The 17,454-nt window shown below is 38.5% G+C and overlaps 1 protein-coding gene across 15 annotated transcripts in view; it reads left to right on the top strand.

The window, feature by feature from the left end:
• The window catches only part of ARHGAP15 (Rho GTPase activating protein 15), a 347,486-nt gene that overhangs the window by 55,258 nt on the left and 274,774 nt on the right, over positions 1-17,454 (top strand). For all 15 annotated transcript variants that reach the window (XM_075092818.1, XM_075092815.1, XM_075092816.1 and 12 more), the window contains 3 exons: positions 5,379-5,453; positions 9,757-9,818; positions 13,864-13,951. In XM_075092818.1, coding sequence (XP_074948919.1) covers positions 5,379-5,453; positions 9,757-9,818; positions 13,864-13,951 — 225 coding nt within the window. The remainder of the gene's footprint in view (positions 1-5,378; positions 5,454-9,756; positions 9,819-13,863; positions 13,952-17,454) is intronic.

The following is a 17,454-nucleotide window of genomic DNA, read 5'->3' as shown; positions in this document are numbered from 1 at the left end:
AGATTCTGCTGCGAGTGTGTCATATGTAACAAACTCAAGCCTGTAAGGACTGCGAAGTGGTTTTCTTATTAAATGATGCATAGAGAGATTATCTGGTCTGTAGCCAGCACACAAAAGCTCCATCCATGCAAGTTCCTATTCCTGAGCAAAGCGTTTGGTCACCTGTGTAGTAACGAGTTTTCGGGGCCTGGGGATGGGGAGGGAGGGTGAGGAGCAAATGAGGGCTGGTGGGGGCAGGACTGATACCGCACCTCGTGCCTCTCGCTCTCTCCCTGCAAGCCTGAGGAAAAAAAAAGCAGAGAGAGCTAATGTCACATTATACCGCCTTGTAGTCTCCATTACCTTTTCTTCTGAAGAAATCTATGTGGGACGAGCAAGAAGGAAAAACCAAAAACCAAACCACCACGTGGTTCTAATGTAACCCCCTGGAGGATGGGGTTAGAAGGGCTGCAGAGCAAGCCAGGAGTACCAGTGGCCACAGCTGCGGGCAAGGAGTTGTTTGGGACACGGGAGCTTTCCCTGGGGCTGAATGGGGTCTTCTGCTGAGCTAATGCACAGCTCTGATGCACGGAGAGCATCTGCAGCAGCAAGTCGAGGGGGAAGGGGGTTGCTCCCGCTGTTTCTTGACAGCCACCGTTTCTTGAGGATGGACCGAAACCCCTTATCTGCCGAGATGACAAAGGAGCCTCTCCAAGTGGGGAGCTCTGTGGGATTTTCTCGGAGCCTTTCACAGCAGGAGAGAAACCGTATCATAGCAGAGCTGTTTCCAAATAATTTCTGTAGATAACGATGGACTCGCCACACTGCCCAAGACTAGATCTTTAAAACAAATCACTTTGAGCATGGCAGTGACTGAAATGTTACAGGATTTTCCTTTCTTTTGCCATTGCCTAGGTGTCTTGCAAGGGATGGGACCATTAAGAAATGCTACAATACATTTTTGTTAAGTTTCTCTATCTAAGCCATTGTGAGCTGTCAGTGCCTTATGGGAGTGACTGGGAGCAAAATGACCGCAGACATCACTAAATCAGGTGTCACCCCTCCTTCTCTGTTGAGGGAATGGTTTTCACAAAAGTTTATGTGACTAGTTTGTACTTTTATTGCAATCTTTCAAGCTGCCACCAGTAAGTTTGATCCTGTAAAGAATGAAGTGTTCTGGCCCTGATCCAGAAAAACACTTAAGGCCATCGCAGAGTGCTTTGCTGGATCAGGTCCAGAGCAGTGGTAGGGGTTCAACAGTAGAGGTTTTCTCTCTTTTTTTGGGTGTTTATAAAGGAATCTCCACGTACATGATTGCAGCGTGGGTAGGATGAAACAAAACAATAATTAGACCCCTAAAAAGAGAGGTCAAAGTGTGAGCAACGCGACAAATTTTTTTTTTGTAGAAATCTAACAAAATCTCCATGAGAACCTTCTTGATGGAGCAGTACAGTGAGTGATGGAGAAAACAGCAGGTAAATGTCATCCCAGGGTCTCTCATCTAAAGCAGAGCTCTGCTGCACCAGGGGCTGCTTGTTCAAACAAACTATGGTTTTCCCAGGCTACTTGTAGGTGCCGTTTGAGGGTAAATAACCTGTGGTGAATAACTTGTTCGATAATCTTGGAAACCAAGATTCAGGAAGTAGTGTTTCAGGAAATAATTAATTGTCTGTACTTCGCACTAGAGCAGCCTGTCTGGGCCTTCTGAGAGTTACTAGTTGGTTTTGTTAGGTTTGGTTGGAATCAAAAAGAAGTATGTTGCTTCTCGTTGACTAGATGAATTAGGTCAGAAGTATGCTTGTAATGGGAAATAAAATCCAAATCAGTCCTCCAAGTCTCTTTTTAAATCAATGCCACGCTATTTGAAGAGACTAGCAATGAGTTAGTCGTGATGAATTCCCACAAAAAGAAGGAGAATTTAAAGAATAAATGGGAACACAGAGAGAAATGAAATTAAACATCAGGTTATTGTATTTTACTTCATCAATGTTAAAACAGCAGTTGTCAGATGGTTGTCCCTTCACGCCGGGATACCAGGCATATGTAATGGAGGCTTTGTCTTTGTAGAAAGGATGATGACAGATTAGTGCTTAGATGCTGGAATAACTCTGGTAGGAGATGGATACCCTTTAGCTAGGGGAAGCGGAGGGGGGGTGCTGCTGAGGCTGAATTTAACAAAACCAGACTTGCCCACAGACTTGCAAGCGCTCGCAGAGTGGATTTTTAATGCTGCAGGTGACATTGTTGCTGACTGAAGAATGTTCATCAAATCAGAAAACTGCTGATAAGCTGCCTTTCCCAAAAAGGGATCTCATGAACTTCTTCTGTAAATCTCTGCCTTTCATCATACCCTGAGAGGTGAGGTAGAGGACTTGTGACAGATATTATTTAGGTTTTTCTTCAGTTTATTAGGGCAAATAAATGGAGCTGTAGAGTAAAAAAATGGCAAAAGATCTCTTTTTATGGTCTATCTATTAAAAACTGAATGAAAGAATGAAAATAATTGAGCTTACACTTCCCTTTGAATATTTTGATACACCACTTAAACTTGTGAGTATATTGAAACATGAGTATATTGACTACTGTTACCCAGGTTCTGCTAAGAACATTTTACCATTGAACTGAATATATTGTAAAGGAAGTGATATGAATAACTCATTCATTTGCAAAATACATTTTAGACCAAGTTTCTATAAAACCTTCTGGAATTTTATAAAAATCAGTCTTAAAGAATATATTGCCTGTTATTGCTGAGCTTTTTTTCAAGCTGTTTTGGTTCATTTTTCTAAAAGCTCTGTTTCTGAACCAAAAGGCTGGTAGAAATGAGTAAGAACTTTGTTGAAATTTCCATTAATTTGATTTGTAAGCCAAATATTTGGGGTGATTTTCCAGAAGAGCTTGATCTTGGCTTACATAGATGTGGATTTTGGTTGTATTTCTGTAACTAGATTCAGACTTTGGAGCTTCAGGACTTTCTTGCATGAGATTTGCTTATTGCTGGGCTACAAAGTAATGTAATTTCTTTTATTTTTCCCTATGAGAAACACCTTTTTGGCAAAAGTATCACATTAAAAAAAAGAGGTAGGTCTATTCTTCCTCCTTGTGCACATGTGTTTTTCCTTACTGTTTCTTCTTTGCATAGAGCAAAGAGGTTTTTAAAACACATAATATCATCTATACGAGGAGTTTAATATCTTTTTTCTCCCCTCTTACTTCCTGGAAATCTTACTATTGTCTTTTTATTATACTACCACTAATAATTTTCTAGTGCTACTGAAATAGTACTTTTTACTGTGTCCTTCTTTTGTTTGGCTGTGGATGGATTTAGTGTTTCTGATATATTCTTTTTAGCAAGTATCAAATGTGAGCATTTCTTTTGCTAATGCCCTGATCGCTGAACCAAAGACCAGACCGAAAGCTCTGATTGGTGCTGTACACTTCACAAAGTTGCATATAGGGCCCCCAACAGACGCGTGTGAATCCTGGAGAGAGCAGCTGAATGTTAAAATAGATACTGCGGAGTGGTGGTGTGCCTTGTTGTTTAATTTGGAAGAACGAAGAATATATTTTAGAAGGGATTGCGGGGCAATATGCTCTGTTGTATGCTAAGGAATAATTAGAATGGGAGATCTGGGTAAGAAAGGCTGTCTATGATCTAGACCTGAATAGTTTAGTTATACGTCTTGAGCACTATAGAACCTTCAGAGTTGTTGAACAGTAAAGATAAAGAAAAAGATAAATTGAATTAATTTATTTTGAATTTATATACATGTCTCTGCCTGCATTAATATTAAGGTCCATCCAAAATCTAAATAGAAAGACTGTAATCTTAGAAGTTCTCTCAATAGCATCAGCAAATCATTCTTGTTTACCCTACATGCTAATAAAACAGTAACATGACACTCCTGAAAACAAGATTGCAAAATACAGAAAATGTGGTCTGACATTTTTTTTCTCCCCAAAGGAGGGACTGCCACTAACTAAAGTATTTCTTATGAAAGCTCGATTGCTTAAGATGCAGAATATTAAGAGAGAAAAACACTTTAGGACACAGCCATGTCACCAGCTGTTACTCACCCTTAATGAAATTGTTAAGTGATATTCTTCATAAATAGGTCAGGGAAACTTTTGAATTGTGAAGAATGTTTTATCTCTTTCTTTGAAATGTTTGTATTAAATTTAGAACTGGTAATTCATTAAGCTCATTAGCTCTGACTAGGAGAGTGGAGCAATATCTAGGATATAGATTTCAAGGCTTAAAAATGTTAGTGCTTACAAATAAACATGAAAGCGATGTGTGGAGAAAAAATATGGGATCATAATATGTTTAACTGTTTTTTGAGCGTGGCCCTCTGGATTAATTAAGAACATTTTCTATATTCAGACACTTGAATATAAACAGAATACATTATGACTTTTGGTTAACTGTTTTAATAGGGAAAAAGCGAATGCATTATGATGAATACAGTGGAAACTAGTTGAGACTATATTTTGTTGTTTGCTTTTTGGCTTCGGTTAAAAGAGGGGATAATCACTGAATTTTACAGGATCCCAGCTCCAAATTATATTGTTATTGATTGACGTTGAATTTAAACTGTAAAAATTTTATTTTTATATATATATATTTACACACGTACACACTTTTGGGGTGACCTGTTCTTTGTTGCAGATTTATAAGGAAGTGAAATGCTGTTGACGTCTACCAAATGCTTGGTTTGTGATGAAGCTTTTATTTAGTCTTAATAATTTCTGGTATAATGCAATAATTTTGCACAGTAAAGTCGCAGATGGTTATACTGGCTTCCTCCTAGAAAAGAGGGAACTGGAGGAGATCAAGGACTCAGTACCTAAGAGAAATTGGAGAATCAGGATCCAATATTGCTGTAACCTTCCAGCCACAGAGATTTTAGAAATAGCTTTTGAAGAAGTTTAAATGCATGAGATATATTATGTGCTTGTTCCTAATTATTTTCTAGTTTCTTCACTGACTTGCTTTGCGGCTTTGAGTTTATAATTAGCATCTTTCCCATTTCTGTAAAATGGGTTTAAGAGCACCTAACCAGTTAAGCAATTTTTGAGATTCCTGATGGAAAAGTAATACTTTAAAAATTATTATTATTATCAGATGGTTAATTTTGAGTTGAATTTGCAAATGTGACATCACAAAGAAATACATTTATGCCAGAGATATTTAGAGTTTAGTAGCCATACATTTCAAGTACACAGGGCTCAGAGAATACCAGTTTTCACAGAAATGCAGTAGTGAAAGAAACCGGGTTTCCAAAACTCCATCCCATGCATGTTGTGCATGCCAAGTAACTGAATTTGTTGGTCCATCTTTACCTGCGTGTATTTGAATCTTCTCTGAATTTAAATCCTCGGATTTTTTTTCTTTTTAGATAAATCGTCATAGAAGAAATCATTCCCAACACACCTTAACGCTTGCAGACATCATTAGTACACAGGAGCACACGGTAAGTAATTGCTCTATAGATAAATGTCTCCTGTTATTTTAAGTGTTTATAATGTAAATACATATGTTTTACTGAAGAATAACTACATAAGGCTTTGGATGCCTCGAGATGTTAAGGGATTTGAGGAACTTCGATTAATCAATGAAAAGGATAATTTTAAAAGGTACAAAGTGATTTATATAGCTTGACTTTGTTGTTAATTCGGTTGTACTAGCCTGATGTTTCATCAGTGTTAATACTTGGTATAAAGGAATGCGATAATGTCTTTGTCTTTCTTCACCCATATTAAGGTGTTTTTAATATTAATATAAATTTTTATAAGGAAAAGTGATAACGAAGTTTAACAAAATTTTCCTTGGCATTAAGAGAACCTAGGGGGAATAAGCAGCATAAACATTTTTCTATTAAATGAATATGCAAATAGAGATTCATCAAAGAAATGTTGGTATCTGTGGTACTTGTAGCTACACAAACTTCTCAGAATTAGGTAGGTTCAAAATCTTTGAATGCTTCTAATTAAGAAAATTATAGAACCTGTATGTGAGATAGATACTATAAGGAAAAGTAATTATCAATAATACTGTTAGGTTATAAGAGATTTTTTTTTTATTATTAAGAAAATCAAATATTTATGCAAACATACTCTCATCTTTAATATCCTTCTGAAAAGTGAATATAGAGCCCCAATCAAATACAAAAGTCCACAGAATAATTCCATTTTCTTGTTTCTATGCTGATTCTTCAGGGCATTTTGGGTCATTTTCTCAACCTTCCATATGTTGAAAAGGTGCAGGAGGGGCAGCAGCTTAATGTCACATGATGAAATTTATTGAGACAGAAACAACAGAACCTATCATTAGGATATATTTGGTATTCTCTTTAATCTCATATCATCCATTTACAGAAGTACCCAAAGTTGATCCTGAGCTGTCTTGGAAGTATTTTCTTGAAAACATGCAGAACAGAAAAGGGGTTGTTAACAGATGCTAAACAAGGGGAATACAGCACCCCAAACGGAGGTTATAAAAATATTGGGGTCACCCTAGGAATCTTTTTGTTTGTCTTTGTGGTAAAGTTGTTTTGTAATTTCATAAATGTCCTTTATACTAGTTACAGAGAAAACAGCGCATATTATCGATTAATGAAGACCATGCTAATTTTTTTTAAGACAGCACCTGTACTAATTCAATTAAAGCAATATATGTATGAACATTGATTAGTACCGAGAGGTCTCATATTAACTGAAGATCTTGTATTTTTGAGCTCTTTAATTTAGAACAAATGGTGGATTTGAGCTATATAATTTAAATCAGGATACTTTATATACCCAACGTTTCTTAGTGGATTTGATATTCTAGCTCAAGACAATTATAAGGAAAATATGACTGAGCAGTGACATTTTCTCTGGAAGAACATCCAATTTTTAACTTCCGAAAATGTGAGAATAGAGGTGATTCAGATCTGTTGTTGAAAATCATATTTGGCTTTAGTTTTGGATTGGTTAAAATAACACTTTGGGAAGGGTGGTTGGTAAACTTTGAAAGCATGAGATTTTGGGTCCGATTCAGAGAAGCAATCAACAGCTTGAATGGTTAGCCAGTGCTCCTCCCAATTCCTGTTTCCAGATGGATAGAAATATTTAAAAGAATAACCTTTCTCATATGTTATTTGGCGTCTCTGGCCCTGGCCAAACACCAGAAGTCCTATGCTACAAAAATGAAGGGTTAGAAGAGGAAGAAAAATATCAAAAGATGTAAGTTTGATTTGGAAAAAAAAAAAAAAAAAGGGTAGGTGGAGATGGGGATTAAGTCTTATTTTAGCTCTAATAATTCATCCATCCATCACTAGATAAATAGTGACAAGGCTCTGCACAATAATCCCTACATACTTTCTCTCTGCCTTTTCTGTGGCAATGATATGCATGACAGGAATTTGCATGAGATATGTACAAATTATAGGAAATGCACGCACTAATCCTCATGTACCCATTTGAGAATGTCACCTAAATCATTGTCCACAGACCTATGGACCTTTTCATAGGTACAAACAGATATGGTCACAGTGTACATGTTGTACACCAGCAACAGACAAAATCTAAGGAAAAACTTAAATGTATTACCCTGTTAATATCATGTTATTTTGTACAATCAAAATAACATATGTTTGATTTTAAAATTCTTATGTTGCATGTTAAAGCATGTTTTATTGCTATGTAATATCTTTGATGGCAGCAAAATTCTATTGAAACTGTTACAAAATCACCTTGTGACACAATTTACTATAAAGATCGTGTGGAGTTACAATATCCCGGTCAGGCACTGACTCAGTAATGTTTGAAAGGGAAAACAGACCCCCTCTAAATCGCAGTTTTCCTTCTTTTCCCATTAGTGACACGGTTGGGTCTTCCTTGGTTAATGAGATCTGATGAGATGGCAGGTCAGTGGGTTTGGCTGAAGACCAGTTGTCTTGTTTTGCTTGGGTTTTAATTTTTCAAAAAAAATTTACATAGCCAAAAACCCCCAACCTATCCCAAACTGTATATCTGTCGTGGTTTAACCCCAGCCAGCAACTCAGCCCCACGCAGCCGCTCACTCACAACCCCCCAGTGGGATGGGGGAGAGAATCAGAAGAGTAAAAGTGAGAAAACTCGTAGGTTGAGATAAAGACAGTTTAATAACTAAGGCAAAAGCCGCGCACAAGCAAAGCAAACCAAGGAATTCCTTCCCTCCCTCCCATGGGCAGGCAGGTGCTCAGCCACCTCCAGGAGGGCAGGGCTCCATCACGCGTAACGCCATCACTCCATACGTCCCCCAATTCCTTCTTCCCCCAGCTCTATGTGCTGAGCATGACGCCCTGTGGTGTGGGACATCCCTGGGGTCAGTTGGGGTCACTGGCCACGTCCCCTCCCGGCTCCTTGTGCCCCCCCAGCCCCTCGCTGGTGGGGTGGGGTGAGGGGCAGGAAAGGCCTTGGCTCGGTGCAAGCCCTGCTCAGCAGGAACTGAAACGTCCTTGGGTTATCAGCGCTGTTCCCAGCACAGATCCAAAGCACAGCCCCGTACTAGCTACTGTGCAGAAAATTAATTATCCCATCTAAAACCAGCACAATATCACGGCTGTACAAGGGATGTTTCAGCAGATCACAGAGAACCAAGTGTCTGCAAGGGCCTCCGGCTTAAGGAAAGTGTGTGCAGAGATGCAGAGGAGCACAAATTAAGAGGTAGAAATGAAAACAGAAGACCAAGCCTAGGTCTTTTTTCTAATATCCCCAAACCCAAGCACCATCTTGGTACCCTGTAACCAGGGTTGCAGCCTCGTGTATACCAGCAGAGCCGTTAGCCTATGCTGACACCACAGAAGAGGGAGCAGGTTTCAGTAATAGCAAGAGCAGAGTATGGGATCTACGAAAGTGGTATCAGGTTGCTGATATCACATACTCCTTTTTATAGGTAATAGCTAAGGGCTTTGCCTTTTTGGGTGTATTTTGGAAAATGCATAACACAGCTGTGCTTTCCCTTCTCTATAGTTCTAGTTTCAGATTTTATGTCAAGAACTGACAGAACCACTAAATTTGGTTTTCTGTGCCATACTATGGGATAATTTAGTTCAGCTGGAAACTTGAAGTTCTGCATGCGGGGGCACACTTTCCAGTGAAGTGTGACCTTTTAAGGGCTACGAGGGGTGAGCACCTTGATACCAGTGCTCATCCCATCAGCCAGCACCACTTAAAAACACGTTGCCTTTTAGCATCTTGCATGAGTCTTGATTTAGTGCTGACTCAAAGCGGTATGTGGCACCTATGAAGGCAGTGTACCTTTTCCCCCTCTACAGATATTTAATGATTCTCTGACACTGGTTACCCCTAAACATAACTCTCTTCAGAACATAAGAAGCAAGAGTCTTTTACTGAAGTATGGTATGTCCCTCGTAGCTATTAATGAAATGTGGACTCCTGGAACTCAATATATGAAATGTTGCCTTGACATAATTTACTTGCAATGTATTTTCAACTCACTTTTTACTTACAGCTAGAAACCTTGCTTACATTAAAATAAATTTATTTGAAATCAATCAATAGAATAATAGTGGGGTTTTTTTGAGGTTAATTCTGTGTACTAACTGACTTTAGATGTTGTTTACAAATTTTCAAATGAACTGACTATATTGGAAAAAATAGGTGACAAAACTGAGAATTAGTGATAAAATGCCTCACACTAGATTAGCTAGATGCACACTCTCATGCACGTACTAAGTGGATTCATTCATCTAAATAAATGATATGATTTTGACTTTTTTTTTCTTGCAGGTAGTGGAGAAAGAAGGATATCTTCTAAAAGCTAAAATATCGGATGGTGGCAAGAAATTAAGGTATTATACGTGAATATTACAGAACTTACCAGTTGCAAAATTTAGAGGTGATGCATTTTTAAGTGTACGTAGCTACTATTGCTGATAATTGCCAAGTTGCCATTGTTTCAGTGTTAAGCCAACGTAGGATTACAGTCCCAGAAACCAAGTGACAGCAGCTAAGGGCCTCGTGGCATGCAGTGAGCATGTGGCAATGTTAGCCTCTATATTATATATATTATACACAGGTTAAGGTAACCTTATGGCACCGGGCAGGCCAATAATATGTTTTCCAGTGGACAAACTTTCAGCGCCGAGTGTGTGCTTGAGGGCTGAAGGATGGGATGTGGGAATCCACCATGTGGTGATGCCAAGCCAAGATTATCAAAAGTGGTCAGCACGTACTTGCTTAGCACTGTTTGTGTAGAAAGTAATGTGAATAATAATGCTGCCTTTTCTGGAAGGATTTGCTATGGTTTGTTGTATTTAGATGCCTGTAAAGCAGTATCAGCGGTGTGACCAGCACTGTGTGTTACCAATGAGAATGAGAGAATATTGCGAAATATTACTGTTTCTGCCTGGAGAAAGGAGCCAAGTGATAAGTTCTCATACCTACGTAGTGTTAAACCATAAGGACCCTAGAAATGTTCATTGAAAATGAAGTCTGGAGGTCCTCTAGTCCAACCTCTCACTTGAAGCAAGAACATTGCCAATGCATGGCCAAGCCTGCTGCAGCTGGCTGCCATCAGAGACTGGTGTAACTTGCGCTTTGGGAAAAGGCATTGAAGCCAGCGATACTCTGTTCCCTACTTTAGGCACTGGCAGAAGCTCTTCTGCAGGGTGCGCATAGGCTGGGCATCACATGCGAACAAGCCCAGACAAGGAGGCAGTTTTACCTTCCCAGCAGCTCAGGTGCCCTTAGCACAAAGCATCTCCATGGCTTGGCATCGCATGCCGCCTTGGCGTGGGCGCAGGGAGGAGGCAGTGTGGCTCGGTCACTTGTATTATTAAATAGTCTCGTATTTTTAAGTAGCCTCGGAGCCTGTGAACACCACTGAAGCTATAACGTGCTGCCATCAGGTGTTCATTTGACAGAATGCAAATGCAGCCGCAGCGCCTGGGGCTCCCTTTGCAGCCCCCAAGAGTTGGGTGGCACCTCGCAGAGGGTCGCCAGCACCGGCTTCCAACCACGACTTTAACCTTGTAGCTGTAGACGACTTCACTCAATATCCTTGTTAATTCTAGCTGGGTCTTCTCTGTATACTGTTATTTATGGCTCTATACAGAGAGAGGATGGGTAGCGGGCATTCACCTACACTGCGTACGCTTTGTCTGACTCCTTTCACTTACCTGGACTTGCTCTTCAGTGGCTGGAAGTGATTTCTTGAATCATGTTCGTGCTGCATGGCAGAAATTAGAATATTGTGAAAATCTTGAAAATCTTAGGTCGCCATGTGTGTGCCCATCTGTACGGAGGCTAATAGACCTTAAACATTTCTGATAGCTTCATGGACAATCTTGTAAAAATGTTGACTAGTTTATACACTTTTAATCTTAGGTCACAAAAGTAATGTTTTGATTTTTAAAATGTCACTTTTTAAATGAAACAACTGTAGAATAAAACAACGAGGGAATTTAAATTTGGGGGGGGGGGAATTTTTTAGATAATACGGTGAGATTGAGTTGCATTCTCATAGCTTCTGTAATTCCTACACTCTCAGGCAAAACCACTGATTTTTCTTATTCCTGATGGAATTAAAGCATTCTCTCCTTAAATTTCAGAATGAAACTTAGATAAAACATCTCACCTATATAACTTAAGAAATAATTATCACTGACCTTTTTTTTTTTAATGAGGTCCAGGTTGAAATGAAATGTTTTCACATCCTGGCAAACTTCCCAGTTACTTTGATCAGAAATTAGAATGTTTTAAGAAGATTGCACACAAGTCTGGGACCTCAAAATACAATAGCTAATTTATATTTCTCAGGTAGGAAAACCTGCCTGCGAACAGCTGGAACAAGCAGATCCCTGGCTGGTAGAAGCGGCCATGACACAGAAATGTTCCTCTCCATAGCTAACGTCAAGCACTTGGTGGTCGCTGGGTACTGAATCTAAGCTGTGTCCCAAGGGTTTTAATCCTTCAGTAATCCATATTTATCCAGGATATCCAACCCATAGGAAAATCTGCTTAAACCCGCACAAGCAGCGTGCCTGGCCACTTACTCCCCTGTGCAGTTACAAGTCCTTTTATGAGTAGGGAAAAAAAAATTGAAAAGAACTGAAGTTGCTCTTTCTAATAAGCAACTTGTATTCACTGCCTTGATGGTGATTCTCAGCTACAGCTCTTGTTTCCTAAAGATACTGTAAAAAATGATTAGCTGAGGTTGAACTGTTCTTAATGCCAATATGCACAACCCATAGCTATGACCATAGTTCACGTTAGATGAGGATACAGTTCTATAGTGGTAACAAATTTAGCTGGAAATTTCAAAGTGACTTACAAACACTCTCCTCTTGTGGGGGAATATTTGCCAGTGAGGGTCAGGTACTTTTCTAAAACCCTACTGTTTCTTTCCCTTTCTCAATGTCTCTCTCTTGATTTTTTCCCCATTAACTTGGCATAAAAAATGCAGTTCTATTTTCTTCTGACGTATTAATCTCCTCTACAGAGACTGTCTTTCACTGTTGCCTCTTGTTGGCCATATTTTAGGGACGATCATTAGATCATGCTGAGTGAAATCCTGCCCACGCTGAAGTGAGTGCAAGTTCCTCTCATAATGTCAGTGGCGTTAGGGCTTCATCTGTAGTACTGGTTATGCTCCTTAAGCTGATGACTGAAACATATTGAATAGGAGAGTCACTAATAGAAAAACTGCCTGTTGTTATGCCTGATGGGCAGTTTGATGGGATATTGAGTGCAGCAGAGCTTTGAGATGGATCTGGAAGTGAGCATCGCTAAGAAGACCGACAGGCTTTGAAAAATGAACAAAGCCAGGTTTTGCTAGAATAAAAAGAGTGTGTTTGAGTTACTTAGGAATACCTAAACAGAGAAAACTCAAAGGGGCTAGGGAAGAGAGGAGAGGAAAAAGGGTTTCTAGCAGCTCTTCCCTGGGCCCTGGTTGCCCTTACCGGCAGCTCCCTCCTTTTTAACGCACTGCAGCATTCACGCGAAGCAGCCTGTTTATCAGATCCATTTTCACGTTTATTCTAAAATCTTCAGATTTGTGATTTACATTCACATAAAGAAATTAGTGGCTTCATGAGTGTTTTTGTTGATATCAGGTGTTATGACCATTGAGAGTGTAATCTAAAAATAGTTTTCTATTAGACCAGATCTACTTGGTTATGATTATGCAGCGGTTTGAAATATCACGCTATAGGTAATTTATATAATAGGATTTTATTTTGAGTTGATTATTGTGTTCTGCATCAGGGGACGCTGTTCCACATATCTATGTACATTTTGACTTCTCCCTGGCCCCAGCACCTTACCAGCTCGCTGGGGCTGCACCGTGAATTCCTGATGTTTAATGGTTACTTAAATGTCTCTCAGATATCATTCTTATCTTCCTTGCTCTCCTGTAAATTTTAAATTTAGGGAAAGGAGGAAATATCTGGGGCCTTTCAAAACAGACCTTTTGCTGAGCTCTGTGTTAGCAGATCAAAATTGCATTTTTCCTACTCGGTTCTATTTTAAATATTAATTACCAGAAGAGTACCAGCTATTGGACTCCTCTAATTATATGTGAAATTTAAGCATGTGTGAATAGTTGCACTGTTTTGCTGTGGTTAAGAAACCTTGGTGGAAAAGGAACATAGATACGCTTTAAAACATGAACGAGGAGAAGGAAGGCCTTCAATCTCTGGGCCACATTCAGGTGTGATTATGATGGTGCAACTCCGTCAATATTGATGGAAGTGTGTTGGTGATATTGACTTTAGACATTTTTTGTTCCTGAATTTAAATAATTTTTAAAAACCCCACCTACAAATAGAGCATCTTTTACCTCCTGCCTTCATGCCTTGCTAATTTTTCCTTTTAAAATGTTATTTTATTTTTAAGAAAAAACTGGTCCACGTCCTGGATTGTTCTCACAGCTCGGAAAATGGAATTCTACAAAGAATCCAAGCAGCCGGCGCTGGCCAACCTGGTAGGCAATCAACCATCCAATGCCCTCATCTTCCTTGCAACTGCTATTTCAGTATTAAAAGTTTGGTGTTTACATAAGACAAATTCAGACTGAGCTGGCAACCTTCAAAGGTTTGAGAGCAGCTGAAGGGAAATGTCTTGATAAACTTTTAATCAGATGTAGTGTATGAGAGGAAATAGGACTTAGCATGTCCTTTATTAAGAGGTGCATTTTGAGAATAATTGCAAAGTGAGACAAATGGTGAGTGACTATCCGGTAATGTGAAGGTAACACTTTAAATTAAGGTGCCATTTATAAATGCTTTATTCTTATTCATGAAAATGATCACTAAATGCATCTACTTCCTCAAATAATATATTATAAAGTATGTTATAAAATGCATTAGTAATAAATGCTTAACAGATGATGCGATGAGAATCTGTTGCAAAGGATATTGTAAGACGTAAATTGTATTAAACCATGTATGTGCATCTTTAATACATGAATTTAAGTTGTTATCTACCATCCTATAAAGTGGCTTACACATTAATAGATAATAATAAATTATTTATAAATGGCACCTTAATATAGGGTGTTACCAAAGCAGAAAACATTATAAGTTAGCAAAGTGATTTTTTTTTTTTATCGTAGTACAAATGTGACATCTACCATATCCTGCTAACCTTCCTGAATATTTCTATGACTCCATCTAATGCAGCTAATGCAATTTCTGTAGCCTGTAGTTACTACAAAGTGAAATTTGCAGTACCTTTTTATTGTGCCCCAAGGAAAGACCACCGATCTTAGTCTTCGGAGATGTGACAGCTACGTTGCGCAAGCAATAACGGCTCGTATCCCTTCACTGCCAGTTACTGCTGAGTTTGAGCCTACAAACCTGAATGTGGGCAACAAAAGGGGAATTTGGTAAATGCGTGACACTGTGGGCAGTGAAGGGACAGGTTTGACAAAGCCCCGTTGTGAAAGGCTCTCAAGGCCTGATCAAACCTGCCAAATCTCATTGGCATGATGGGTGGCCACAAAGGTGCTCTCTTTGGCAGGAGTCACAAACAATAAGCTATTTTTTTCTGTGGCAGGTGATACAAACCTTTTATTCTATATATTCTTGATCTATCAAGGCCACCTGCCATAAAATCAGCTTTAAAGAACACCTTTTCATGCCTTGGTTGTTTTGGTTTGTTTTTTTTTTTTTTTTTGGAAAGATGATGAGTGTCGCAGAAAAATAGAAATAGAGAAAAGATAAAAGCACATAAAGGATGAAATCTGGTACTTTCTGCTCATGTTTGTGCCAGTTCAGCTGGAAAATACTACTTTTCTGAAGCCATGAAAACAGTATAGCTTGAATTAATATCTTTTTTTTTATAATCATCTGTTTTTCTTAAAGTTGAATTAGACGTTATTTTAAAAAAAGGTCTCAGGTGAACTTATTAGGAGTAATCTTAAAATTGACTAGCTGTTCTATACCTCTGCCTGCCACCTCTTCTCCTGTATCTTTGCAAGCACTCACCCAAATCCCAGGGGATAACTGCACCAGCAAAAATTCACCACACAGCAGACTCGATTCTGCTCCGAGACTCCTCCACATGGTTAAAATTGCCATTGGCTTTTTAAAGATTTACATACTGAAGTAGACTTGCCTGGAGAATATGACTCCGGCCCAGATCTCAATCTGTTTAACTCGAAAAATTAAGGTTTGTTACAACAAAGGATCTTTTGAGAAGTCAGTCCTTTTCCCTGAAGTTTCACTTTATCCCCAGTGCTCACGATTGGTGAGATAACATCTACTGCCTCCTGTGTTAGGCAGAGCACAACATTCTGATCCCATATTTTGCTCATTATGGGGGAAAAAGTAAGTGGTTTGTTTTTTTTTATTATTATTTATTTATTTCATGCTAGATCTGAACATTGGAGGCTGTGAACTCAACATTCCCTAGGTGAGAAAAAGCTGTTAAAGTTACATTTTTTTGTCTGTTCCGTATAACTTATATGCAATGGTAAATAAACAAATTGGGTAAAGCTTAAAAACAGCAAGAGCTGTCAGTATTCAAAAGCTTATAGCCCAATTTCGTAAAGCTACATTTCACACATCAAAAAAAGCTAAACTGGCATGTTGATCTCATCTGATAAAGCAAATGCAATGCTTATTTCCTTTGTAAACCATTTAACCAGATATAATTTTGATAGTGGAAAGGAAATAATAGAAAAAGGATTCATTAGAAATAATTTGTTTACTGATTTTGTTGTTTGTTTTTTTTTTTTAACCCAAGCTATAGTTTACTTTGGAAAAAGGGCAGCTCAACCATTAATTAAATAATGTAATAGAGGCAATGTTCATTCACGATAGTATGACTTATAACAAAGCATTTTTATTGTTAGCAGGAAAATTGTGACTTAACAAAAAGATTGATGTTCCTTTGTATTATAAAGATATTAATTCATTAATTATTAACTATTAAATACTGTACATGAAGGGAAAATTTAGAATAAGACAGCATCATTATAAGAGGAACGAGATTTCACAATAAAGGCAACAGGACAGAGGGAAACGAAAGCAAATTCTAATCATACCTCTTCTTTTGATTAAGATATCATTTAGAGGTGATTTAAAATTATATTTACCAAAATCTTTAATAATTTACTAGTGCAAAGAACCAGTAATAGCTAACAGGAGTTTTTGTTGTTCTTCTGTACGGTTGTAGATGTAGGACTCCCTATAACAACTTTCCTATTGATTTGCATGGAGAAAACTGGGATCCATAGCTTTCTGGTGATGCTAGTGACAATATCTGGGATTATTAGTAGTAATAGTTAGAGCAGAACAATTAAAGCACACAGAGGAGAGATTCAGAAAATGAGCTTGTTTACAAACATTACTGAAAATGCAAGTTTGCATCCCATGTAGCTACATCATTATCTTTTGCTGCTGCCTTGATCATTTGTGGTCATGCTTTTGATACACTTCTTTTTTAGCATTGATATGAATATAACTCGCTTTTTATTTTAAATTAAGGACGTTGTGATCTAAATGGATCACAGCTCCATTATTTCTTACCAGCATTAAATTCTATTATGAACCGGTCTTTCTGACCAAGAAAAAGTGGCCTGTTTATTCCCTGAGATAGTTTATTCAACAGAGGTTATTTTAACCTCAGGTTATTAGCCCATCTGCAAAGTAATTTAGTGAGTGAAAATGCTGCTGAAATCCATATTCATGTTTAGGAAGATTTCATTGTAGCAGACACTTGTATCAATTTACAGCATAACCCCCTCCAACAACACTGAAATAACATAATTGCTCTGACTGCAAAACACAAAGCAAGGACGCAGTGCTCAGGCTTTCCCAGTAACCTTAACTTACTCCCTTGCGGTGTCTCTGGGTAACGCATAAACTGGAAAGCAAGCCGTGTAAAAAGCTAATGTTTAGGCCAGAGTGAATGTCTAGGCAATTTTCCTGGGGGTCCCTATGGATTTAAGCAGGGCTTCCCATTGTGTGGAGCTGCCCACGT

The sequence above is a fragment of the Phalacrocorax aristotelis genome, chromosome 5 (genome assembly GCF_949628215.1).
Source record: "Phalacrocorax aristotelis chromosome 5, bGulAri2.1, whole genome shotgun sequence".
In the NCBI taxonomy this organism is placed as follows: domain Eukaryota; kingdom Metazoa; phylum Chordata; class Aves; order Suliformes; family Phalacrocoracidae; genus Phalacrocorax; species Phalacrocorax aristotelis.
Note: the sequence above shows the minus strand (reverse complement) of the source record. Positions and strands in the feature narration are given on the sequence as shown.